The sequence below is a fragment of the Loxodonta africana genome, chromosome 1 (genome assembly GCF_030014295.1).
Source record: "Loxodonta africana isolate mLoxAfr1 chromosome 1, mLoxAfr1.hap2, whole genome shotgun sequence".
Taxonomy (NCBI): Eukaryota; Metazoa; Chordata; class Mammalia; order Proboscidea; family Elephantidae; genus Loxodonta; species Loxodonta africana.
Window position 1 is genome coordinate 152,490,752 of NC_087342.1, and position 27,078 is coordinate 152,517,829.

Consider the following 27,078-nt stretch of genomic DNA (forward strand, 5'->3'; position numbering starts at 1 on the left):
GACTTAATGGTCTGACTGAGACTAAAAGGGTCCCCAGAGGTCATGGTCCCCGCGACCTTCGTTAGCCCAATATTGGAACCATTCCCGAAGCCAACTCTTCAGACAGAGATTGGACTGAACTATAAGACAGAAAATGATAGTGGTGAGGAGTGAGCTTCTTGGCTCAAGTAGACACAGGAGACTATGTGGGCAGCTCCTGTCTGGAGGTGAAATGAGAAGGCAGAGGAAGACAGGAGCTGGCTGAATGGACATGGGGATTGCAGGGTGGAGAGGAGGAGTATGCTGCCTTATTGGGGGGAGAGTAGCTGGAGTACATGGCAAGGTGTATGTAGGTTCTTGAACAACAGACTGACTTGATTTGTGGACTTACACTGGGGCACAATAAAAAAAATTTTTTTTGGTTTGTTTGAAAAATCAAAATAGTTTGTAGCTTAAATTTGCATTACTGCTTGCAACTAACTATGGAAGAAATCTTATTTTATAGGGGCAATTTTTTAAATAAAATCACTGGTAAAATTCTTCTGATGGTTACAATGCTCTCCAACTATTAAAATCCATTTGGGTTGCTCCTTTAAAGATATTACAATTACTTTATTCTGTTCCTATACTTCAATTTAAGATAGATGAACTTCACTTACCACAGGATTGTACATGAAAGTGATTACAAAAGTACAGAAACACAACACAGCAATTTAAGGCAGCAAAAGAATACTAAGCCAAATTTAAACCCCAGGGGCAAATTACCGTGAGTAGACATGAATTACAATTGGACACTCACCAGAACTTTATCCCTACACTTATAAAAAGGAATTAGGAGTTACTTTACAGACAAAAATAAGACTTTGCTTTTTATGTCTCACCTGAAAGACTAGGAAAATATTTTCATAAGTCAAGAATTTACGGCTAGTGCTATGATTTAGACTGACATTTAAAAGCTATTTAAAACCCTTAGAAATCCTCTGCTAAAATTACATGAGCACAAAAGAAAGATTAAATGCTGATTTACTGCTGACATTCTTGCTGAAATAACACTTTAAGGTAAATATTTTTTTTAAAAAAGAGAATAAATGGTAATGTGGATTTACATGAGTACTTTTCCATTATGGCAGTTACATATAATTTAAATCTATACATGACAGGTGTATCTAAAACTTACTTTCTAATCCAAAGGCACAGGCTAAACCTAATCCTGGTTTCACTCGTTCTTTGTATGGAAATTTTTGAATTTGATTATTCTTATGTTCTTTAAATTCTCTAATAGAAAGGTACACTATGAACCAGGAATTATTTAAACCAATTACAGAAGTTTCTGATTTAGAGCTTTATCAAAACTTCATACTAAAGGAGGTGAAGATTGAGGGGGGACAAAGGGAGCAGTAGTATACTAATTTTTTTTTTTTTTAGTATACTAAACTGTATCTGTCAATAACAATATATAATGATATATCTTTTAATATGTCATAAAAAGCCTTAAGACAAATACTTACCATGATCCCTGACAGATGTCTTTCTATGATACAGAAGGAACAGAATGCAGTCGGGTTCTACATCTTTCCAAGTGCTATTTTCATTTATTTCTGGATAGTAATACACTATTTGTGAGAGCCCAGGGAGGCACACTATGGGGAGGCAGGCACCCAGCTGTAGTAAGCATCTACTGTGTAACTGGTACTTTCACCTGTTATAAGAACCCTGAGAGGTGAGTGTTATGGTCCCCATCTGCAGATAAAATTTCTGATGTTCAGGGAAATTAAGGAACTTGTCCAAAGTCACACACTGACTAGTAAAAGTGGATTCTGAAGTCCACATAGAAGTGTAGTATATCCAATTCTCTAAATAACCATAATTGTATCATTTTATTTTCACCGACTACAGCATTTGCCATAAGAAATTTTAAAATAGATCCATATTGGATACAATTCCAGAAGGCATATTCAGGCATTCATGAGAATGTATAATTTTAGTGAAACATAGAAAGGCTCACTCAGATGTATAAAAAATGTGTGCACTCTGTGGAAATTTATTATCAAGGTGGGTTGGTTAGCCTTGCTCAATGATATGATACAGCTAAAATTCATCATCACTGACAGCTATTTAAATAAATTTAAATTTAAATTAAAGGCAGCCTATCAGATGCCAAATATTTAAAATTTAAGAGCTATAGGATTACCTTAGCATGCACTGTATCCAGTTTAATACGCAAGATAGAATGAGACAGTATATCTTGAATGGAGTTCCTAGGTGGTAGAAATGCTTAAACACTTGACTACTAGCCAGAAGGTTGGTGGTTCAAACCCACCCAGAGGTGCCTCGGAAGACAGGCCTGGCAATCTGCTTCTGAAAGGTCATAGTCTTGGAAATCATATGGAGCAGTTCTACTCTGCACACACGGTGTCTTCAAGAGTCAGGACAGACTCGAGGGCAACTAATAACAACAGTTTGAATGCTCTGGAATCATACAGAGCTAGACTGAAAACTTGGTTATTCACTGGCAGAGTAAGGGAAGTAAGAGGCTTGGGAAAGTTTCTCTAACCTTTAGTTCACTTATCTGCAAAATGAGGAAAATAAAAAGTGCCAACTTTTTAGGGTTAAGATTTAAATAATGTTTATCAAGGGCTAGCCTGGCACACAGTTGGTACATAATAAATGGCAGTTGTTATTACTGTAGTTCTTTCATTGATCTGTGCATAAATCTTATCTACCCATAAAAGCTCCTTGAGGACTGAGGCTTACTGGTACTGTCAATGCCCTCCAGCCAAAGACCACCAGGAACATACCTGTAAGTGGCACAAGTTGGGTTTATTATCCATTTCAGCCAGGATGAACGCTCACCATGAGGAGGTGTGGCGTGTCTTAGTAACAGGATCTTAGAGAGAACCTAGTACAGGATTTGGGCTTCCGTTGAGTGATTTTGGGGGAGGGTAAAAGGAAGCAGGGGCTTGCTTTAGTCTGGTTGTTACCAGAAAGCAGGTGGAATTCTGTAAGGAGGGCAGAATATAAGATAAAGCTGTAATTGGTAAAGCAGCAGCAATCACTCATATTAGCTGGGGCGGGGGTGATGCTTGGTATTTTGTGGTGGCAGTGACCTTATTTTTGTGTGTGCTTAGACATTATGAACTGGTCTTGTATTATTTTATTGTGGTCTCAGTGTAACCCTGTCAGACGTTGATGTTCTGTGAGATTGTTGACGTCCAGGAGGAGAATGGAGCCCTGGTGGCACCGTGGCTAAGAGTTTGGCTGCTAACCAAAAGGCCGGCAGTTTGAATCTACCAAATACTTCTTGGAAACCCTACGGGGCAGTTCTGCTCTGTCCTATACAGTAGCTATGAGTTGGAGTCTACTTGCCGGCAATGAGTTGATGGCTGTACTGGGTGGGCCAAATTCTTCTCCTTATGCTCTTTCAATTTCTGTGGGCAAAAGAAGAGCTGCACATCTATTTAATCACTACTAAGGCAGACTTCAAAAAGAACTATACCTTCAAATTTTGAAAATCCATATTGTGAATACTTTTGTTCTTCAAATAAATATTTCCTCATGAACAATTAAAAGGATTTTAGGATTATTTATCACAACATTTTCAGGGGAAAGTTTTCATAGTACATTGAGATTACTGTATTTCATCATCACTCAAAACTCAACATCAGGTATTTTAATGTCATAAATACTTAATTTTGAAACAGTGGGTTAATTTTAAAAACTGGCTGTATACTGGCAACATATCATCTATTTTAGAATGGGTTTTATTACTTCCCACATCAATTTATGACAATTCATTCAAGCAGACTCTCCCCTAATCATACTCTAACTCAGTTGTTGTGTTTTACTAGCAGAAGGTACTGCAAATTAAAAAGGATAACAACTACAATGCCAAGTAATACAGAACTTTGAGGAAATAGGTAAGGCTCAGTGTGGAGATATGGAAGTGGGGAAATCAGTCCTGAATTACAACAATGCCGTTATTCTAGATTATACAGAAAAGCACTGGCACCAGCAGATATTTTGGAAGTGTTTTAGGGCAAGCCCCTCATTCCTACTCAAAGGGAGAACACTTGGCTAACGGTTCTCTTAACTGGAATATCAATGTCAATTGTAAACACAGTTTAAAAGGCTGAGCTCATCAAGCCTGTAAGGAATCCAAGTAAATGCCGGATGTCACATTGTTTGTTACTAAACGGGCTGATTAAACCTTAAAATATCTGAGGGGGAGAAAAACGGAAAACTTCAGTCAAAAGGTCTGGGGTCTCACAAAATTAGATATACTAAAAAAACTGTTAAATAGGTGAAATCGAGGCTTAGAGTCACTACTATGTTAAAAAACATACAAATTAATGTATATTTGTGTGTGTATAGGCACTATGGGCTATGAAATAAAAATGTTTCCAGATATACATGAAGATCAAGGATATTTATCACTTAAATATCTCAAGTGGTTTTTATTAGGTAAGTTGATGACTTATAAAGGGCTTCCAAATTTTTATTAATGACTACAAAGAATTCCAAAATTTAAAGTATGTTATAAAAGTGACATAATAATAAACACCTTTCTAGGATGTAAAGTGCTAATATATAGTACCATAAATTAAATCACTTTATAATATATAATTTAAAAATTTTATATTAATATGGATCATGATGCAGTATTTATATTACTTCAGATGCATGCTATGCTTATAAAACTTATTTCAGCACAACTGAAAATAAAGCAATAACAAAAAAAAAAACCCCAAATTAGTCCTCATTCGTTTTATAGAATACGATATGAATTATTCACAAAAATATAATTACAATGGATACACCAAATTAAAAGATCTTAAGAGTTCTCCAGGTATGCCAATGTCCTATGTGACCCCAGGGGAGAACATCTTATTGGGGAAACACTTATTCCTCTCATTAGTGGAAAGGAGACAACACTAATAATTCATTTTATAGGACAATGACCAAGTTGTAAATTACAAAACTGATAACTTCTTTATTAAAGCATACATAAAATGACATAATAGACATAAAGCATTGATGAAGAATTTACTTTCCATGAAGTCTGATCAGTCTATCCATTGCCTTCGAGTCGATTCCGACTCATAGCGACCCTGATCAGCCTACCTTCGTAAATTACCCTTCCAGTTAAATTAATAATGGCATCTATAATTTTTTCCTAAGTATTTAAGTTCAAGTGCCAATTAACTCCTCTATCACAATTTTAGGTCAAAGTTACTTCAACTCATAGAACTAACTGTTCAGAGTATATAATAGTTCATTCTCAATTTCTACGCATTATTAGTCTTCAAAGATAGAGAATTTGAATGCTAAGCCTTACCTGACCAGGTTCTGTCCCAGTAACAGTCAAGTCTTGGATGGATCTACGCCTTGGCTGTCCGTTGCCTTTAAAAAAAAAAAAAAAAAAGTAAAATACTGAAATCTACTCAGACAGACAGTAAGTGTGTAACTGTAGTAGGAAGTTGCAATTTGTTGCTCCTTGGATCTACACAAACCATTGGTGGGAAAAAGATTAAGTGAGTTTGTTGTAATAAAAAGAGTTGTGAAAGATGCAGGAAAAGAGAGAGACAGCTGCAATATTTTAACTCAAAAGTTGCTGGCCTACAACAAAGTATGTCCTAATCCAATAACCACTCCTACCACATGAAGAGCTGCTGAACTCTCTTCCACCATCTTCTGTCATGTATTTAAATAGACGAATGCCTGGGGACTGGGGCTGATGACGGCATCTATTTCAAGGGCCTTACGTTATAGTTTCTACAGCAAGATAGCAGGAGGTTGTAAGGTATTACTGAGTTACAAGCAGTACTTGTTCATTTCTGGGCCTGAAAGGACGTTTAGGCTTAAATTTACACCCAGTCACAACTCACTCAATGCCAATAGTTTCCGTCAAATCTAGTAAATTATTTGTGAACAACTCTAAACTTTCTATTGGACATGAATGACTCATTCCTTTCTCAAATACACAGCTTGTTGAAATAGGCTACTGTGATAACCTGTTTTCAGAATTTCTATGCCAAGAATAATTGAATAAAAAAAATCAGTTTATGAAATAATGCTACAAATGTTAAGTCTTCAGCAAAATGAAATGAATCAAGCAACCGCTTCACTCAGCACTGTTATTTGGGAATAGGGCGTTTATACAGTATCTTCTAAGATGAGAGATCAGCTGTCTAAAAGGAAACACCAAGATACTATGAGTAACAGCTGACATAATGCTCAAAATTCCTTTGACTTTGAAAGCTGTATTAGGTAATTTCTCAACTATTAGAACACGCTCAGAACAGAGACTCTAATGCAACACTATTAGCAGGCAGAATTCATTTGTACAATTCTGTATTTCCATAATCTTACATATTTTATGCTAAACTAATCTGTAATATAATTTAACATCTTAATCCATGTGACCCACTATTACTTTACACATAAACTAAAAGGATGTTACAAAAGAGTAAGAGTGCTTAATGCAATATGTATGCTGCTGCTGTTGCTGGCTGCCAATATGCGTAGTGAATATAAAAAATCAAATTTATAACCACCCTTCAAAGTGTAAGACATCATCATTCATTTCTACTTTAGGCTATGTTTTAGAATTCTTTACATAATCTTAATTCAAATTTACTTCAAATTTTTTTTTATTTCAAAAAGTTTCAACTTTCTATTACAAATGAAAGTAACAGATATTAATGGTGCTTTTGTTAGTACCTTTAATTAACCCTGTTTCCTGAGGTTAAAAGGATCCCTACCACCATGACTAACGAGCAATTGTAGGCACATTTCATTCAACATGCCCATAAGCTTAGATGAGACAGGCTTATGAAACTGTCTGGAATTCTCTTTTCAGTTTAGCAGCATTTGTGAATCAGAGGAACCACCCAGCACATGTGTCTATAAACCATTACATCATCATTGCAGTAACAACAAAAACAAACTGAAATAAAGGTAGCGGGTAGGAGGAAGAAGGAGTAAACACTCTGATGGAAGTAGGGTAAAGAAGAGCTGACAGTTAACAAATGCCATAAAATGAGAAATCTTCACGCTACAGCATGGGCGGAATCGAGCATTAGGCAATGCATTTTAATTAGCATAACCATAGCAGAAATCATCTGACAGTTCAGACAAAGCAAAAAAGGATTGCAATCAACGAATACTTGTTGCTCCAATATTAAGCTTTAAGTCATAATTTAGAAATCTGAATATAAAAAAAATCAATCTCCTATTACTATAAATGAAAATTACTGTGTAGATTCTCAGTAAATTTGGGCTGATTCTGAATTTTTGGGGGGGAACGGAATGCTAATTTAGAAACTCACGCATTTTCCTTTTTTTGCATGGTTCTTTGAGATGTACATACCTACATTACACATGGTAGGAAAGACGGAAACAAGGGGCAAGATGATGTACAGAGATGCCTGATTAAGGAATCTGAAACTTGCAAGTGATGTCCTGAATATATCACTCTGCAATGAGTTCTAGAATTTTCATGACTTACCATAGAACAAATAACATTTTTTAGAACATTTCAAGGTTAGAGCAACAAGAGGAACACAACACATCTTCAGCCCATTTCTCTCTCCCCACCAAAAAATAGAAAGGGGGTCAGAATAGTAGATTATAGGTCAATTCAGTTCTTTTTACAGTAACTTTATAAAGACAGAATCCGCCTTTCAAAAAAGCTACTCTTTTAAATACAACTGATTTCCTGAGATGGCATTTGAAAGTCATCACAGAGTTCCTCCAAGGGCTGAGATCCCAAACACTTACTCCTTGGTTTCTCTTTTCAGTTTATATAAGCTCATACATAGCTTTCTTTACCTTAACTACCCTTCTTTTCCTGTTTCCTCATCTTCCTAAAAAATCTCTTCTCCATGTAAAGATCAATACTACATTTTCCTGGAGAAACTTCTTATCCAAAATATTGGAAATTTTGAGATTTAGAAGTCTTGAATATTAAAATATTTGCTGGACACTGTTCGCAGATAAAATACAAGATTAAATAAAATAAAATCTGTACAGCATTATACAGTCGTCCCTCGGTATTCGCGGTGGCCTAGTTCCAGGACCCCTGCAGATACTAAAATCCAAGGATACTCAAATCCCTTATATAAAATGGCATAGTGTATCTGCATGTGACTTACAAACATCCTCCCACATACTTTAAATCATCTCTAGATTGCTTATAATACCTAATGCAACTAAATGCTATGCAGTTGTTTCACCACAATTGAAGCCTTGCTCTGAAGGTACCCTTTCTCTTCTGAGTTTCTCCAGCTCTTCCGGGACGGCTGACACTGGCTTGGCATCAGCTGATGCTGATTCTCCCATGATCTTGAAGTTCTCAAGGCTGTAGCGCTTCACGTAGCCAGCCAGCCATCCCTTACTAGCCTGAAACTCCTTCCTCTCCTTCGCCTCAACCCCCTCATACTTAGCCTTTGGGGGACTGCTCTGCCCACTTCATTGTTTTTTAGGAGTCACGAAACAAACGGTACACACAACACGTTAGCAAAGGAAGGAGATATGAGACCAACAATGCTCAAACTAGTGCTGGAGGGAGACTGAGGATCTCAGCGAAACGGCGGGAGGCTACACAGTGTACGCTCACACTTCACTTTATTCACGTGGATTCAGCACAGTGCAAGGTGTGCAGCAAATTCAAGTTCTGCTTTTCGGAACTTCCTTTTCCCCCCCAAATATTTTCTATCCGAGGCTGGCTGAATCCATGGATGCTGAACCCGTGAATATGGAGGGCTGGCTATACTCAGCAGTATTATATAACTGTTTCATTATGAACTAAAGCTGTTATTTTAAAATATGTCTTCTCATTTAGACTGCCCCAGACTGCATTTTCTTTTACTAATTTCAACACATTCAGGCTCTTGCCTTACAAAGGCCCTTCAGGTGTGGTTTTCTTTATCCTATTAAAGGGAAGCAATGTCACTGATCAGTTTTACTTCCTAATAAATCAGCTTCATTAGATCTGATTTCAATTTTTTAGACTGAAAGCTGAATTCTATCTTACTTCCTCTTCATATTAGAGCTGATGCCACTATTTTAGCAGAATAATTACACTAATAATTGACTTCCTTCCAATTAAAGGAATGTTTATAAACATTAGTATCTGATGGTTCCTGAACCAAATACAGTATCAGAAAGGTTATATTACCATCCTGGTGGAAAAAGTGAAATAGCACCCAGGTGTCCCTAAATGGTATTAACAGGATTCTGCCCAAGGCTGTCCGGCACTCTGCAAGGTCCCCAGCCTTGCTTTTGACAAAATAACCCTATATGCAATATTTAAAGATATTTGAAATGAAAGAGGATAACACATCAATATCAAAAATCTAACTACCCATTTACTTTTGTTAAATGTTTCCATATTCTACTTAACTACTTATCATACTTAGTAAATGGGCGAGATACAATAACACTAAATGTCCTTCCTTAATGAAAAGTATTTATTAAATTTTTCTCAGTTAAGAGATCTAAATATACTTGATAATCATATGGCCAACTAAAGGTTCTTTTCAGTTTTAAGAATAATTTTACAAATAATAAATATCAAATAAATTCTTCAGAGAACTGGGCAAAAATATTTTATGTATTTTAATAAGACTGATTAAAAAACATTTGTACATAGTCTTTATCATATCCTTGAGAACAGTATGTAAGACAGGAAACCTTCTTTGGTCAAGGCATCATAATACGTTATTTCAGGCTTAGAAATAACAAGTTATAATAAAATGCTACTGTTCAAGGTTTTAAAGAGAAGCACTATAAAGCAACACTTATCTATAGAATGGATAAGAGAATTTTCAAGTGCTTAAAATGAAATCAGGCAATATAATCTAGTCTGAACTAACAAATTCAAAATTACTGGTTATGATATTACAGTGGGATTAATAAAAACTCTTTAAATATAAATATTCTATAAAACTTTTCAATTCAGTTAATTTTCTCAAGATATACTTATAATATATTACAATTATAATACTGATACAATATCAGTATTTGGAAAGATTCACTTCACAAATCACATTTTCGAAATTCATTTTATAACAGCAATCTGGTATAAAATATGTACAATGAATTTTATATTAGAGTGGGAGGAAGTGCAGAAGACTAATGCTTCAACTAAACCTTTTACAGCAAAAGTATATGGCAGTACTTTTTCCCAACGGATTTCAAAATGCATTATAATCACAGTTGATTTCCTTAAGTGCTGTAACTACTTACACAAGGACTCCTGAGAAGATGTGCGGATCTGCCTTGATCACTGATGCTAGAACCATGAACAAAATTCACTTCCTTAACTACTCAGTCTCTTAGCAGATGCTTTAAGTTAGAAAAAGCTGCTACTCCGTTTTTGTAACTTTTAGGTATTTTGCCTGTTCATCCTTGACTTTTGGACTTTGAAAAGAAATATAAAAATTTAGGCATTCTTTTAGCAACAGATCAGTTGTTATTATTAGAATGTGTTATATAGTTTCTCAATCATAATTCCTATTTTATTTGCATATTTGAGATGAAGGCAGGAAAATAAACAGAGATCCCTGAAAGCTTAAGCTTCGATAGTAACAAAAACAAAACGTGGGGAAAAGCAAGAAAATCTAAGTAAAATAACCACAAAAACAAAGATCTGTGTTCTTATTGGTCTCATTAAAGTCAGAAAAACCTAAAGTGATGTAATAATTTGTAGTTTTAAGAATGATTTTAAAATAATACCAAAGGTCATCAATCCTTAAAAAAAAAAAAAACTGAAATGTACTAGCTGAAAAGGAGAAAGGGTTATGCTCTTGAGACTTCACATTTTAATGAAAAACATTTAAGAAAGCCATTTCCTTTTCTTAAAGTCCATTCCAATTTATCAGCTTACAATATGTCCAATAAGCAAAAGTATTAGACAATTGCAGGTCAAATGATCTAAATCCTGAGCAAGAAACATTACTTTGCTTAGGCAGAACAGAGCTACCTGGCAGGATCTTCTCCAAGTTAGCAAAATGTCATACCTGATTGGTGATTTGTTCTCAAAAGTGTGTCTCAGCTGGTAATGAGACAGATAGATCTCACTCTTTTAGGACAAGAGGGAAGTGGGAAGTAAGAGAAAGGGTTATTTATACTAGAGTTTCTCAATACTTCTTCAGAGACAGGAATAATCTAGACAAGGTATAAAAAATTGTATAATTTGATCCACGGGAAGTCTTTAGGTATTAAAAATCAATTTTCTATATGCCTGAAAGATACTAAACTGAGGAATATTGCTATTAGCCATAGGCTACGTTTTCATTTGATTGACAGCATAGTATACAACAGTGCTGAATAGCAAGCAAAAACCAAGATTACATTAGGGCCTTTGCATTTGTTTATCCATGTCTAGGTAAGGCATTTTAGCCAATATAAAGAGGTATTGAAAAAAAATCCTTAGAGTAACAGTGTGCATGCGCGTGTTTAATTTTAAAACTTGGCAAGTTTTTAAAAAACGCATTTTAGAAAAAGATACATTTGTTCACTGCCCATAAGTATGCATAAAAATTTTTGAGATGCATAAAAGAATGATCTTAGTAAGACAGGCAGTTCATTCTAAGAAGTACATCAGATTTCATTTGGCCAAAAGAAAGTAATATTGAAACTATCTGTAACAGATAAAAAATAAAGCTTACGACTGCGTTCCAACGCTAACTAATACCAGTTTGGATATATCAGGAAGTATCTGGTAATACCACAGAACTTCTGGGAACACACTTTGATAAAAGAAAAATACTAGAAGGTACCAAGGAATTTGGGGGATTAAGTATCATCCCCCTTTATGATTAAAATGGCCAAATAAAATATCTGACATTCCCAAAGGGTGGGTTATATTTTTATACTTAATTTTAAAATATGATCTAGGAACAAATTAGTGTTTAGCTTTTACATCCATCAATTTCATTTCAAGTACCTGCATTCTTTTATTAAATAAAGTGAATGAAACTGATTGTTTGGATGGCTGGGGAAAAAACCCAATAAGAATATTTAATAAAATGTTTTACTAAATATTTTCATTTAAACAGCATGTTGCTCTGGCAATTAGCAGAACTAAGGTTTTGTGACTCCATAAGGACTCAATGTCAAAAAGGTTTCCCCAGTGGAAGAGCTCTCCTTATCTGAATACCAGAGAGGAGCAGAATTACCCTATCTTCTATAACTCAAACAAGAGCGTGGAAAACAGATGTGATCTGCAGTCAGAAGGTCTAGGCTGGAGTCTCGGCTGTGTTACTCTGGGCAAACCACTCAACGTCATCAGATCTAAGTTCTTCATCTGTAAAATGGTTATAATTTCATCTGATAACTTAGTTACAATGCTGTCATGAAGATCAATTAAGATGATGTACTTTAAACTACTTTGTAGACAACACAATATCTAACAAAGGTTTCTTAGCCTTGGCACTGTTGACATTTTGAGATGGATAGTTCTTGGCTTGGGTGGGGAGGGTGTCCTATACACTGCAATATGTTTAGCAGCATCTCTGCTCTCTGCCCACTAGATGCCAGTAACACCTGCCAGCTGTGACAACCAAAAATGTTTCTAGACTTTGTCAAATATCCTCTGGGGGGACAAACTCACTCCTGGTCCATAATAATTCTTTCCTCTCTCCTCCCTGCCCTAATATCTGGAACAGTATTGACTATATAGTCTACTATAAAAAAATTACTCTGTGAATTGATAATACATATATTTGTTTTTAATGTTTACTCATAAGACCTGGATTAAGATTATACTGCATTTGCTTAAATTTTTTAATTTCCTCAAACACGTAAGATAATCTCATCTTAGCAGTATGTAAGCTTAAATGTTGTCATTTCTTTTGTCAGGATATTATTCCCTTAGACCTAGTACCTTTTCAGAATGGTGGTAAAATGACCTCAGGTACTTCGTTAATTTTTAAAGCAGTCCATGACTCAATAAATTAAAATTACTATGTGAGAGATAGGGTAACTCTTTTCTTTTGAACAGTAGTGACAATGTCAGAAAATAAGATAAACTGCTTTGATAATCAGCCTCAAAATTAATTATTCTAATACAAAACACTTTTATACAGACAAAAAGTCCCAAAGAACTGTATATTTTATATTTTTGTATCCTAGTTCCTGGACAATGGAGATGCTCAGTAATGGTCTGTCCATTTATTTACCAGCCACATATTTATTAAACACTGTGTGTGAGGCAAGGAGCGAGCCCTGGTGGCTCAGTGGATAAAGCACTTGGCTACTAACCAAAAGGTCAGCAATTTGAACCCACCAGCCACTCCATGGGAGAAAGATGTGGCAGTCTGCTTCTGTAAAGGTTTACAACCTTGGAAACCCTATGGGGCAATTCTACTCTGCCTTATAGGGTCGCTATGAGTTGGAATCAGCTGGACAGCGGTGTTTTTTTTTTTTTTTGTATGTGTGAGGCACTGAGCCAGATGCTGCTGATACAATCAACTGTAAACAAGAATGACACGGTCTCTATCCTCACAGAGTTTTCGCTTTAGCAGAGGAGAAAAGAAGCATTAGGCACTGAACTACAGATACAACACTATGCTAAAAGCCCAATGCCAGGCAAAGTACAGAGTGTTAAAGAATTCATCCAAATCACACATGAATGTATGTGGGAAAAATTGTGTATTTCCTTATCAAAATTTAGAAGCAAAAGATGGAGGAAAGCCTAGAGTAGAGGGATAAACATAGTTATATGATAATATATATTAGCTGGTATCAAATGTCACATATGCCATTTAAGTTTCAATAAAAAAATGATTTAGGTTCATCTATGAAATGGTCACCATTAGAAATAAAAGCAGTTTATCTACTCGAGACATTGAAGTACCTACCATGTGTGAATTAGGTATAAAAACCCTTAACCTCAATATGTAAAAAGATCTTGATAATAAACAAGAATCAGAATTGACCATTAATTTTACATAATTCTTTGGCAAGATACCCTGCAAAACAGCAAATCTCACGTAGTTTTACTTTGTTTTTGTTTTCTAGGTTAAGGCAGAATGGTATTTAGAAACTCTATTCTCTACATTTCACTTGCAACGAACAGAAAGAGACTGGGATGGAGCCAAAAAGTAGTCACTGTGGAAGGAAAGGAGCCAAGGAAAACAAAAGAAATGTAAATAATCTTTTGCTTTTTCTGCTGGGTGCAAAGACCGTTTGGGTTCAGCTCATCTGCTCATTTAAGAGAGGAAGTTGGCAGAATCCTGGGCTAGCATCTTCCCTTCTGTGAAAAGGTTTACTTTCCCTTCTATTTCATCCTCATTACTGGAGACTTGAGGTATTTTTTCAAGGCCACTTTAGTATAAATAAATGTGTAAAATTTCAATCTGTCTCCATAATCACCGCAGGCAAGGTATCTATGTTCATGTCCTATACAAATTGGAGCAAGAAGCATTTTAAAAGTACCAGGGATCATTATTCTGGTTTCACAGCTATTAGACCAGCTCAGGTGGTCTATGATACCTGATATGACGATCTCAGGGACATCCAGAATGTTGCCAAATGAAGCAGTTTTACGGTGGCCTCGTTTAGGCTTGGAATATGCTGCAAAAACACATATATACAGTATACATGCAAAAAACCACAAATAGGAACACAGAAAATGACTAACTATAAAAACCGAATAATCTTCAAATAGTTAATAACATGTCATGCAGAACAGCATGCAGAACTATCTAACTTTTCATCCATGCTTAGGCGTGATTAAAAAGCAAACAATTGCCATTACAAGACTTCTGACGCACTAGTTTTAATTAGCAAAATAAAACAAAAAGGACAGAGACAAACAAAGCTGCAGGATGATGAGGCAGCTAAATTTCAAATGTGTTCACAGGAACAATCCACCTAAGTGAAACCACTGATATATAAGGAGAGGTTAGATGAAGAAGGGAAGGAAGAGAGGTGTTAAAAAGAAATAAGCTAATATTTCTGCTTTAGTTACCTTATTTTATGCAAATAATGTGCACCTTCTACATTTGTTTGTCAACCATGCCCCTCAAGGTATTTCTGTAAGTGTGCTATGCTTTTTTTTTCTTAACAGCAACACGCAGAAAGAAACTGGCATAGTGATGCTTACAAAAATACCTGGGGAGGGTGGCAGGGTTGGCAAATGATCATAGAAGGTACACATTATTTGCTTAAAAATGCAGTATACAAACACAGGAATACATATTCAAATTAGATGTTTCTTGAAGTGTTATACAGTAAAATTCAGTGATTAAATGAAAATTATTGAATTAATGTAAGAAATGCTTACGCTTTCGTAATTATAAATACTTACTTCTAGTAAACTGAGTAGTCCCTAGAGTTTTCAGAGTTAGGGTACACTCCCGCTAAACACAATCGGTGTTAAAGGTCTGGGAGAGTATGAATCTTTCAGGGTAAGGTATTTCACGAAAAAATCTGGATTGCGTAAAATTCTAAGAATGCACAGTGACACTTTTTCTACACTTGGGCACAAAAAAGAAGAGAGTAATTTTAAAGAGTGTGGTTACGCTTAATCTAGTGAAATATCATTTCTGTAAATAATAAACCAGTGCCTGACTAGAAAAATGATACTAGAAAAGACATAAAACTATTATTATGATACCATTTGCTGTAAACTTTAGGGCAGCAATCAGAATCTGGCAGGTCTATCTTGAATGACATCTGTGACATAAAAAAGGTTCCTAGAGTATGAGCGTATGGCCTTCTGTGCACCATTCATCTGACATTACACAGAGACAACCCTGATTCACAGTAATGCTTGTGTCTCATGGAAAAGGATGGCTTGTTGGTGGTTGGTTCTGAAGATCCATTCATGGGGTAGAGACTGCTAGTTCCCTGCCAATCTCTTATTTTTCTCTCCTTGATTTTACCTAGATAAGAGACTACTGATCTCCTCTGCCCTTGAAGCTATGTGTAGACAAGTGACCACACAACTTTGGCCAAAGACAGCTAGGTGGAAGTTGTTAGGTAGGGCTTTTGGAAAAGCCACCTGAAACAGCTTGGGTATGTGCCTTTTTGCCCTCCTCCTACTTCTTCCTTGTTGCTGCCTGGAATGTGGATGTGATGAACGGAACTATAGCAGCCATCCTGGAACACAAGGTAACCTTGACGATGGAAGCTATACAACAGGAACTGTGGCCACAGGGAGATAGAAGGAGCCCAGTTCCCTAATGATCATGGAGCCTACGTCCAGACTTGCTTATGTGTGAAAAATAAATCTTATGTATTACAGGCTCTGTTATTTTGGATATTCTATTGTATCTAACTGATTCTGACACTACCTGAAATTCAATAACCACGATTAGGTGAAGATAAGTATAGCATGATGATGCATAAGTACCACTGAGAATAGTATTATGGTGAGACTCAAGTGTGATATTTCCAAAAACGGTATTTTTAACGAGAGCTTTTTTTTTTTTTTTTATTAAAAATAAAGTCAATCTTGGAAATAACCAAGCCTGGACAACTTTTCTTTTGAAAAGAGCTCCACGCAAAATGAGATCATTCTATTTAGAAAAAAAAAAAAAAAAGACCTAAAAAAATAACACTTGGTTAGCTAAGTTAAAAAAAAAAAAATGGAAATATACATGTACACACATATATAGTTAAAAGACTGGAGATCATACATAAAAATGTTAAGTGTTTATCTCTTGGTGGGATAACTACGGAAAGTTTTTATTTGCTTGTTTACAATTCCACATACCTACATCAGAAACGTATTTACTTTTATAATCAGCTCTCCCCTCTACCTCTGGGAGAAGGTCAACAACAACAAAAAACCTCAAATTAAACCAGCATTACTAAAATGAAACTTGGTTTGAAAAGAAGGTTAACAGTTCACTCAGGTAACAAAACATGTAATTGTTTTTGTGCTGACCAGTTCTTTCAAGATTAATCATTTTAAGAACTGACAAAAATGAACTTAAATACTAGCTTTTTCAAGATCCAATAAAATTACTACAAACTTTTATTTTACATTAAAAGAACTAACCTCAACCACTTTAACTCTTTGTGCCACTGGGAGGAAAGAGGAGCAGATAGCAAGGCAGGTCAAATTATATTTAGATCTGGAGCACACTTTTCTATTAGTTTCAAAACAAGATATTTGCTATTATTTGAGTCCAGCACAAAATTCTAGTAGAATCACTCAAAATCCTTCAAAGGCAACCAACATTTTGTTTGTAGCAAAATTTGAATTTCTCAACTCAGACTTCCAGCACACATTTGAGCTAAAAGAGTTACATCTGATAGAAATTGTGATTAGGAAGTTGTATTTTATGATCCAAATAATTTTTATGAATCACACCTTCCTTTGAGATAAACTATTGCTAGAAGCTTTAAAGTATACTGTAAACCTACTTCCTGCTTTAAAAGAGACACAGAAAAATCCTGATATCCTGACTATTAAAAGAAACTACCACGCCAAAAACAAATTACATACTTTTTCAGCCCTATTGAGACCTTTAGTTCCTTTTTACCTGTGGATGCAGCTATCCTTGCTTCTATTTCAGACATGTCAGCACTCATCCTCTTGCCCTCGGAGGTTGGGGGTAGGCTCTCCACACTGCTCCCACGGGAAGCTCCCAGGCTTAAACGTCCAGATTCACTCTGTTAAAATTACAGGCCAATTTGAATTAATGAAGGTCTTTAGAGTTATGAATTCTGAGCAGCCTAGGAGGAGGAAGGTGCCAACTGGGATTCTTATGCATCTTGTTCTGCTCTGAAAGAAAAGGAAAGTTTGTAGGGATAGGGAACTACAGAGTAAGGCAGTAGCTGATGATATGGCCATTATAAAATGGCAACCACTGGAGTTGAAGGTTAAATGCCCCAATTATTAGTCCCAGGTCAGAAAAATGAAAGCACTTCTTAAAATATTTTTAAACCAACAATGGGAAAAAATAATAAATTTGAACAGCATGAAATGATAGCTTTAGGACAATTCCCTTAGCTGGGTAGCTGTGTAGCCAAAAAATATCCATTTTACATTTTAAACATCTACCATTAAAGCTGGGATGATCACAGGAAGGGAGTAATGAAAGATGGTGCATAATTTCAGTTAGTACAATGTTATGACTACTGGTAAGGTTACCATATGATTTTACTTTTAAGAACATCACAAACCTGCTGCTTCGCCTGATTTTTCAACAATTTTGATTCTAAGCGCTTAATAGTATCATTTGTGGCAGGAACTTGCTCCATATTAGTGTCACTTTTATTACTGGTATTTGTAGAAGCGATGTCCATGAATGAGCCTAGGAAAGCAGAAATATTTATGACTACAGGTTGGGAATAACACAAAACGATTCACTCAGTGATAGACCAAAACCAAAACCACTGCCATTGAGTTGATTCTGACTTATAGCGACACTACAGGACAGAGTAGAACTGCCCTATAGGGTTTCTAAGGTGGAGCTGATGGATTTGAGCTGTTGACCTTTTGGTTAGCAGCCGAGCTTTTAACATCTGTGCCACCGGGGCTCCCACTCAGTGATATATAACACAAATTCCATTCTAAATGTAGCAAGGTATGAATAGAAATAAGATTTTTCAAGACAGATGAGAAATTAACCATAGAAAATAATACATTTATAAAAGCTAATGAAGATACTCTAACAAATCCATTTTAAATTGAACTTAAAGATGGCATAAAAAGAGAGCCAAAACGCCTGAATAGTCCTCAGAGTCAAATATATAATACTGCTTTCAAGGATGAAGGGAGAGATATGAAGGAGAGGAACAGGGCATTCACTCATTCAAAAAATATTTATTAAGGATGCACACTGTACGGCAGTTATGATAAAGCAGTGAATCAAACAGACAAAAGACCCTGACCTCATGGAGCTAACATTTTAGTTGGAAAGACAGACAATAAATAAGTGGAATATACAGTATGTTACATAATCATGAAGGGTTAAAAAAAAGGGAGGGTGGAGAAAGGAGTGGATTATTGCAATTTTACATAGGGTAGTCAAGGAGGGGCTTGCTGAGAAGGTGAAGCTTCCTTCTCTGCAAGAAATGAGGCGCCCATCATATGGATCTCTGGGGGAAGAGCAATGATATCAGAAGGAACAACATATGTACAAGTGTCAAAGAAGGGCTATGTGTAGCATGTTTCAGGAACCAAGAAGCCTGTGTGGCTGAAATGGTCTGGATGGGGTGGGTGGTGGGTGAGCTGTGGTAAACAATAGTCAGTGACTTGAACAGTGGAAATTGTGAGAAGAATTTGGATTTTGGAATAGATTTTGAAAGTAGACATTAATAGGATTTGTTGAGAGGTTCGAAGTGAGATGTTAGAAAAAAAGAAGAGTCAGAATGACTTCAAGGTTTTTTCCAAAAGCTAATAACTGAACACATCCAAACACTTCGAGGGACAGAGTAGCAGGGGTGGGGGTTTGGGGACCATGGTTTTGGGAGACACCTAGGTCAATCGGCATAACAAAGTTTATTAAGAAAATGCTCTGCATCCTACTTTGGTGAGTGGCATCTGGGGTCTTAAAAGCTTGCAAGTGGCCATCTAAGATGTGTCAATTGGTCCCAACCCACCTGGAGCAAAGGAATGAAGAACACTAAAGACACAAGGAAAACCTTAGCCTAAGAGACAAAAAAAAAAAAACAAAAAACCTCATTGCCGTTGAGTTGATTCCAACTCATACAAAATGGCCACAAAAACCAGAGACTCCATCAGCCTGAGAGCAGAAAAACTAGATGGTGCCTGGCTACCACAAATGACCGCCCTGACAGGGAATGCAACAGAGAGTCCCTTACAGAGCATGAGAAAAGCTTGGTGTAGAACTCAAATTCACATAAATAGATCAGACTTAATGCTTTAACTGAGACTAGAGGAACCCCAGAAGACACGCCCTTCGGACTCTGTTAACGCAGAAACAGAACTATTCCCGAAGCCAACTCTTCAGACAAAGATTAGACTGGACTATAAAACATAAAATACTCATGAAGAGTATGCTTCTTAGTTCAAGTAGCTACACAAGACTAAATGGGCAGCTCCTGTCTGGAGGCGGGATGAGAAGGCAGAAAGGGATAGGAACTGGTTGAACAGAAACGGGAAACTTGGGGTGGAAAGGGGGAGTGTGCTATTCCATTATAGGGACTGCAACTGGGGTCACATAATAATATGTGTATAAATTTTTGTAAGAGAAACTAACTTGAGCTATAAATTTTCACCTAAACACAATATTAAAAAAAAAAAAAAGGACTTCAAGGTTTTTAGCCTGAGCAGGTGGAACAACTGGGTGCCTATTGATTGAAATGGGAAAGATCATGGGAGGAGTGACTTTGAAGGGAGTATCGGGAGCTCAGGCTGAAAAATGTAAAGCTTGAGATATTCATTAGATATCAAGTAGGCAATTGGATATATTAATGGGAGTTCAGGTCTGGGATTGGGAAAAAATCTTCAGCAAACAGACAGTATATAAAATCATATTACTGGATGAGATCACCAAGGAAATGAGTGTAGATAAATAAGTGAAAAGGTCAAAGGACTGAGCCCTGGGTGCTAAGCATTTAGAGGTGGAGATGATAAGACATAACCAGCAAAGGAAACTGAGAATAAGGGGCAGGGATATAAGATGAAATCTAGGCAAGTATGGTTTCCTGGAGATCAAGTGAAGAAAGTGCTCTAAGGAGAGAGTAATGAATTGTGTTAATTAAGATGAGAAGTGAAAACCACCCATTAGATTTAGTAAAGTGGAGATCACTGGTAACTTGACAAGAGTAATCCTGGAATAGTGGTGTGAGAAAAATCTGATTGGAATGGGCTCCGGAGAGAATGGCAACAGAGAAGCTAGAGATTGTTATACAGAGTATATATGCTGTAGAAACAATCCCAGTAGAAAGGCTAAAACCGATGATGCAGGAGAGAGGGGAGAATTGCTAGGAAGAGCAGATGGGACTCACTTCACAAGCAGAAGCATCGGTTTTTGGCTAGGAGCATGGGTGGTTCAGCCATAGTACCAGGAGAGACCACAGATGAGGTGGGCACAGATGCAGCTGGCTGGGCATATGCAGCGGGGGACCTTGCAGAAGGCCACTTCTGATTACTTAGATTTTCTCAAAGAAATAGCAAGTAAGGTCAGCTGAGAGTGAAGAAAGGAGAGGAGGTATTTGAAATTTGAGGACAAAGTCTAAAGTATAAAATAAGTCCCTGAGAGAGGAGAGGGTGGATGAACTAAGAGGTAGTACAATTTCCATCGGAACTAGACACTCACTTGGGGAGAAACAGCATGTACGATTCCAGCCTCTTTCAGTTGAACTGGTATAGGCATGGAGTGAGCTGGGTGTTGGATATAATTAGGCTTGTGGTTTTTATTTGTGGTTTTTTAGCTAAGCAAGTTTGAGAGAGGGGCTAGAAAGCAAGGATTGTGCCAAAGGAATTATAATAACTGATGGTGGAATTACGTAAGTGGAGTGAAGAAGGAAAAACTTGAGAGTACTGAGGATCACTGCAAAGGTGAAAGGATGAAAGCACAAAAGGTCACAGTATGGGAACAGAGAGAGGGTTTGGAGGTAGAGGCAGAAGCAAGCCCTGGAATTTTAGAGTTCACTTTAGAATTCAAGGATGGAAACCTTGGTGGCATAGTGGTTAAGTGCTACGGCTGCGAACCAAAAGGTCGGTAGTTCAAATGCGCCAGACGCTCCTTGGAAACTCTACAGGGCAGATATACTCTGCCCTATAGGGTTGCTATGAGTTGGAACCAACTCGACGGCACCAGGTTTGGTTTTTGGTTTTAGAATTCAAAGCAAGTCAAAAGATTTTCAGTAAAATCAGAATTTGAGAATAACTAGCTAAGTAGTAAACCAGCCGTAAAATAATAATTCTTGAGGTGGTGGTGGGAAAACAGACTAGGAAAAATATTTGCCAGTAAAAATAAAATTTCTAATTTTAAAAAATTTTATGTGTAAGAAAAACATGATGTAAAACATACCATATAAATTTTATTAAATATAATAATAAAATGCATAAAAATGTTACATATTTTGAGAAGTACAATTTTTCTACTATTTTTTTTTGTTGTTGTTGTTAGTTGTGGTTGAGTCAATCTGGACTCATGGTAACCTTGTCTGTGCAGAGCAGAACTACTCCACAGGGTTTTCAAGGCTGTGACCTTTTAAAATCAATTCTCCAGGCCATTCTACTATCCTTTTTTTGATGATCACAGCTACAGACCCCACCATTACTTCATATAAAAAAAAACTGAAGAACTTTTAACTAAAATACAGCTTATTAAATAAGACTCCCTGTAGAAGAGAACCAAAATATATGGTATTCACGATGAAGAAATGTGTTTCATTATATACATTTAAAATAATTTTCTAATACTATATATGATTTAGTTGTATATACTATAAACTATTTTTCAAATTAAGAATAGAGTTAAAAGCAATATAATATCCTATCTTTTTATACATAATGATGCCAGAATTCCAAGACTTGGAAGCAGATCTTTAACAACTCTAATCTGGGTACCTTCATGAAGAATGATGTACCTGAAAACTCAAATTATACTCAATTACATGAAATGAAGGAGTTAAAATGCAAACGGGGACATCATTCATTGTTTCTTAGTTATAATTTCACGGAAATTGAAGACCTCTCCCCCAAAAATCAGATTATTACTCTTCCAATCTCCATTTACCTGTACTGGTGGCAGAGTTGCTCTGTCCTTCATCTGAATACTGACAAGGATACTGTAAAGGCTCATCTGCTCCTGGAAAGTACTATATATAAAAAAGCAAATCACAATTAAAATTTTCTTTAATATAAATCATATCTTCCTAAAATTAACTTGAAGAGTACATCAGTTATTTTCTTGTCATGAATCTAACTGTGGCAAAGATGTTGTTTTATTTTCCCTAAGGCATACACTAAATTTGCAGAAACCCTAAGTTTTTCATTTTACAAAGATGATGATAATGTTGTCTCTTTTGAATTTTAACTGTGACCGATGCCATGTACCTACCTAAGCATCTAGTTTACATGGAGCCTAGATGATCTTGAAGAAAACAGCAAATATTTTTCTAGAGGAACATACGAAATAGAATAATAGTATCACTCCTCATAACTATAGGAAACACATTTATGTTCTCATAACAATGATATAAGCTTCCAGGTTGCTGCAATGATTGTTACAGTCTGACAACTGAAACTGGTATACCATAGGATAATCGTTAGGACTAATTTTTAGAATATGATGAAGATAGATTACGGATGTCCCTCTATGACTTAGAGACGTATATTAGAAATATCTGCTGGACCAAAAAAAAAAAAAATTAAGGGAAAAAAGAAATGTGTTTTTCTCAAATTAGATAAAGGCTATATAAGCACAATTACAGTCTGAACAATTTATACATCCCAAAGCTCTAAGTTATCTGATTTTAGAGACTAAGCTGTGTTCTTATATACATATCTTTAGACTCTAGGGTTCTATGTATAGCTAGTACACAATTATTACCTATGCTGTTTTCAACACACTGAACCAAACTAAATCTCTGGCCATGTGGTAAATCACAGTAACAGTGTATCTTAAGATCCAAGGGTTAAATCCTGGTTAGTCTACATTTAAGGGGAATGAAAGGTTCTCCTTCTGAACAAATTGCTCTGGAATTCAGGCACTTTCATAAACGTGAACTTTTTAATGCGACAGTGCCACATGGCAGATTTTGTTAGTGCACTAAACTCTAGAGGCCTAGAATATTTCAAATAATTCTAAATTATTAGACAAGTCAATTCTAATAATCATTTTAAAAGGCTTCATTTAAGTTCAAAAATTCAATAAATCCTAGAATAAAGTTTAACATTTTAATCGCAGATGAAAATATGCAAGGGAAAACATACAGTTGATTCTTGTTATTTGTGGTAGTTATGGCCTATAAAGCAAATACTGAACCATACTGCTCCCGGGGCAATTACTTTAAGCTGCCGGTCACGGCATTTTCATCAGCCGGTCAATACATGACCTTGTTTTATGTGTTTTTCTGTTTAAAGACACCTTGTTTAGTCATTAACACTGAACACATACCTGAATGAAGCTTATCTAACCCATTTTCTCCACAAGGCATATTACAGCCTTCTTGACTGTAGGAACACTAGACAGCACTTCACCACTATACTCTGGGGTCATTTTAAGCAGTGAGATCCCCCCAAAAAGGGAAAAAATGCACAAATGATGGCATTAAGCAGGCTGTTAAAAGGACACTTGTTTACAGTATGAGAGCTGAAACAAGAAGACATAGCATCGCCTTGTTCTGCCTCTTGAGATGTGTGCACTAAGCGAGTCAAATTTTTTTCCCTCCAAGCATGTCTGTGAATGACTGGGAAAGCACTATAAGTATTAATTTTGGGGCTAAAAGTAAGTTTTACTGGGTAGGTGAATTCACAAATATAGAATCCACAAACAACAAGGACTGACTATATTTCTAAAAAGTAAAAAAGATGACTTATAAATGTGTCTAAGAATGTGACCTCTCTACTGCTCTACACAAATGACTGAATGTTTGAAGATACGTACTAAAAGAATTTTAAAATTTAAACTAGTATTATATTAGACTCAGAAGATGCCTAAATCCTCTAGTTTTAGAGATCATCTAATTCAGCTTCTCTCACACTACTGATGAGGCAACAGGCCCAGAAACAAAAACACTGGTCCGCTAATGTCTGTCTAGAGTAAAAAAGAAGTCCAGAAACCTAGTCTAGCCATCTTTTCATTATAAAGAACTTTTTTTTTTTTCAAACAATGTTTCCTCCTCTGATTATGAGTAATTCATGCCCATTCTAACTTGGAAAATACAGAAAAGTATAAGGCAAAAAATAGCAATAATGTCCCCTTTATTTTAAAACCTCATTAAAACTCAGTATGTATCAAATTCCCCTAAACTCAAAGCCCCTCAAAAGAAGGATTATACCCGCATCAAGTGAGTCATTATTTTCACAATTTCCTCCATAGATGGGCGTTGAGAAGGATCTTTAGACCAACAACGAGTCATCAGGCTCTCAATGGGCTTAGGTAAATTTTTGATCAGTGGTGGTCTAGTACCTATAATTGAAAATTAGAGAAGAATGTATTTACCCAAAAAAATGGTATAAATTTTTTGTATGTAGTTTTAAAGCAGTATTTATTTTACAGATCTTATAAGATCCACATTCTGGAGTAATAAAAGTTTTTTTTAAATCTCTTAGGTCAACATTTATTCCATCTATGTATATTTTCATAAAGGGGAAGCTATACCTTTTTAAAAGTTAAAAATTTTAGAACGTACTATAGTAAGACTGAGATTTAACAATATTTCATTTGTCATAAACATTCTTTCAACAAACTAAAAAATCTTACCTGAACCAGTGCTTTCAGATTCACTGCAAAAATTTCAAACCTGTTTGAAAAACTCATCTTCTGTACCTACAAATGTAGTCAGCTATGGTATTATGGAAACCCTGGTGGCATAGTGGTTAAGAGCTACAGCTGCTAACCAAAAGGTCAGCAGTTTGAATCCACCAGGCACTCCTTGGAAACACTATGGGGCAACTCTACTCCGTCCTACATGGTTGCTTTGAGTCGCAATCAACTCGACAGCAACGGGTTTGGTTTTTTTTGTATGGTATTATACTTGCTAATTTACCTTTGTGGGAGGTAGATCTTTTGGCCGCTATGAGTCAATCATTTCACAAACTGAAAACTGTCAACTTTTGTGTAATTACTAAGACTGTAATATTATTAGCAAGGTCCTACTTATGGTCTCAAATATACCGAGATCTTCGCATATACTCAGTTCACTAGTTCTTTTATTCTTTACTTCACTGATATTCGATTATTTACTGATAATCAACAGAGAGAAAAAGAAGGCAATCCATCTTGGTCAATGCTCTAGCATTCTCTACAGTAACATTAAAGGTAGTACCGGAAACTGCTAAAAGTGCTACGATTCCTCAGATGATATTACTGTCTGATGAGTCTATAAAAGACCTAAGTAGCTAGGCAAATGTTTGTTTTTTATCATTTGTGGGACAGTATATAAAAATGCCACCAACCAGGATGACTATAATCAACTGACAGAAATTAAATAACAGGAAACGTTAGGAAGGTTAAGTAATTATCTTTTATGAAAAAAATCTATTTTCCCAAAGCAAATGTGAAATAACTCGATTAATGCAGAGGATGGACACATTCCAATATCACGTGTGGTTAGAAATATTATTACCAGATCTAGAAAAGGAGCAGGAAGGATGAAGGCCACTGAGTCCATAAATCAATTTAACTTAAAAATACCAGTATTAGACCACAAAAGATCTGGATTTGAATTCCAGTTCTAAAATTTACTAATTTTGTGACCTTGGGTAAGTTACTAATCCTCTCCAGATCTCAGTTTCTAATTCTGTAAAATGAAGCAATAATGAGAATGAGTGAGAAGATAAAAAAGAATGGATACATGAAGTACATTGTGTTATGCCTTTATGAGTATAAATGACAGCTTTTATTATTATTCTTTGTTTTCTCTCCTTGGTGAGACCCTTGCTCCCAAAATCTCAAGATAAAAAAGCTACTGTGCCCAAATTATCTTAACCATGTGAGAGAGTACAGATTTTTATTTTTTCCACACAGTACAGTCCGCTGTTTCGCCATCAGTCAGAGAGGGCCAACCTAAGCAGTTGGCTCTGGTTTGTCTACAGAGTCAGCACCATCTCCTCAGTCCCAAACACTGACTCAGTGCAACAGAGGCAGGACCATGCCCAGCCTTGCCATACCTCGCCTATCTTTGTTTAAGTGGGTAGGGTGTAGGAAGGGATGGGTTAACGGGCAATATTCAGCTAACAAAAAATTGTTCATTTTAATGTGAGAATGAATGATCTTCCTTGGGAGAAGGGAACGGGAGTAGTTTTGCAAATATGAAAAAATACAAAAAACATTTAAAGAAAGTTTCTTTCACGAACCGTTGTGAACAGCCCACATGATACGGAAAGCGGGGCCACCAATTTCATCAAAAGGTTTCCGACGTGTTATTACTTCCCAAAGGATAATACCCCAGCTGAAGACGTCACATTTTTCACTGTAATTGCTACCTAGAAAA

At 36.1% G+C, this 27,078-nt stretch overlaps 1 protein-coding gene and 1 long non-coding RNA gene across 9 annotated transcripts in view; one reads left to right on the forward strand and one right to left on the reverse strand.

Moving 5' to 3' along the window:
• LOC135231867 (uncharacterized) overlaps positions 1-14,352 on the forward strand; it is a 45,584-nt gene extending 31,232 nt beyond the window's left edge. Inside the window, exon 4 of the long non-coding RNA XR_010322534.1 lies at positions 14,005-14,352. This is a non-coding gene — a long non-coding RNA (uncharacterized LOC135231867). The remainder of the gene's footprint in view (positions 1-14,004) is intronic.
• The window catches only part of MAP3K7 (mitogen-activated protein kinase kinase kinase 7), an 81,121-nt gene that overhangs the window by 19,790 nt on the left and 34,253 nt on the right, over positions 1-27,078 (reverse strand). For 7 of the 8 annotated variants that reach the window (XM_064289027.1, XM_064289030.1, XM_064289055.1 and 4 more), the window contains 7 exons: positions 26,942-27,070; positions 24,922-25,052; positions 22,656-22,737; positions 18,124-18,254; positions 17,481-17,610; positions 14,479-14,559; positions 5,315-5,379 (listed from right to left, as the gene is read on the reverse strand). In XM_064289027.1, coding sequence (XP_064145097.1) covers positions 5,315-5,379; positions 14,479-14,559; positions 17,481-17,610; positions 18,124-18,254; positions 22,656-22,737; positions 24,922-25,052; positions 26,942-27,070 — 749 coding nt within the window. The remainder of the gene's footprint in view (positions 1-5,314; positions 5,380-14,478; positions 14,560-17,480; positions 17,611-18,123; positions 18,255-22,655; positions 22,738-24,921; positions 25,053-26,941; positions 27,071-27,078) is intronic. The other variant, XM_064289040.1, reaches the window with a different exon arrangement.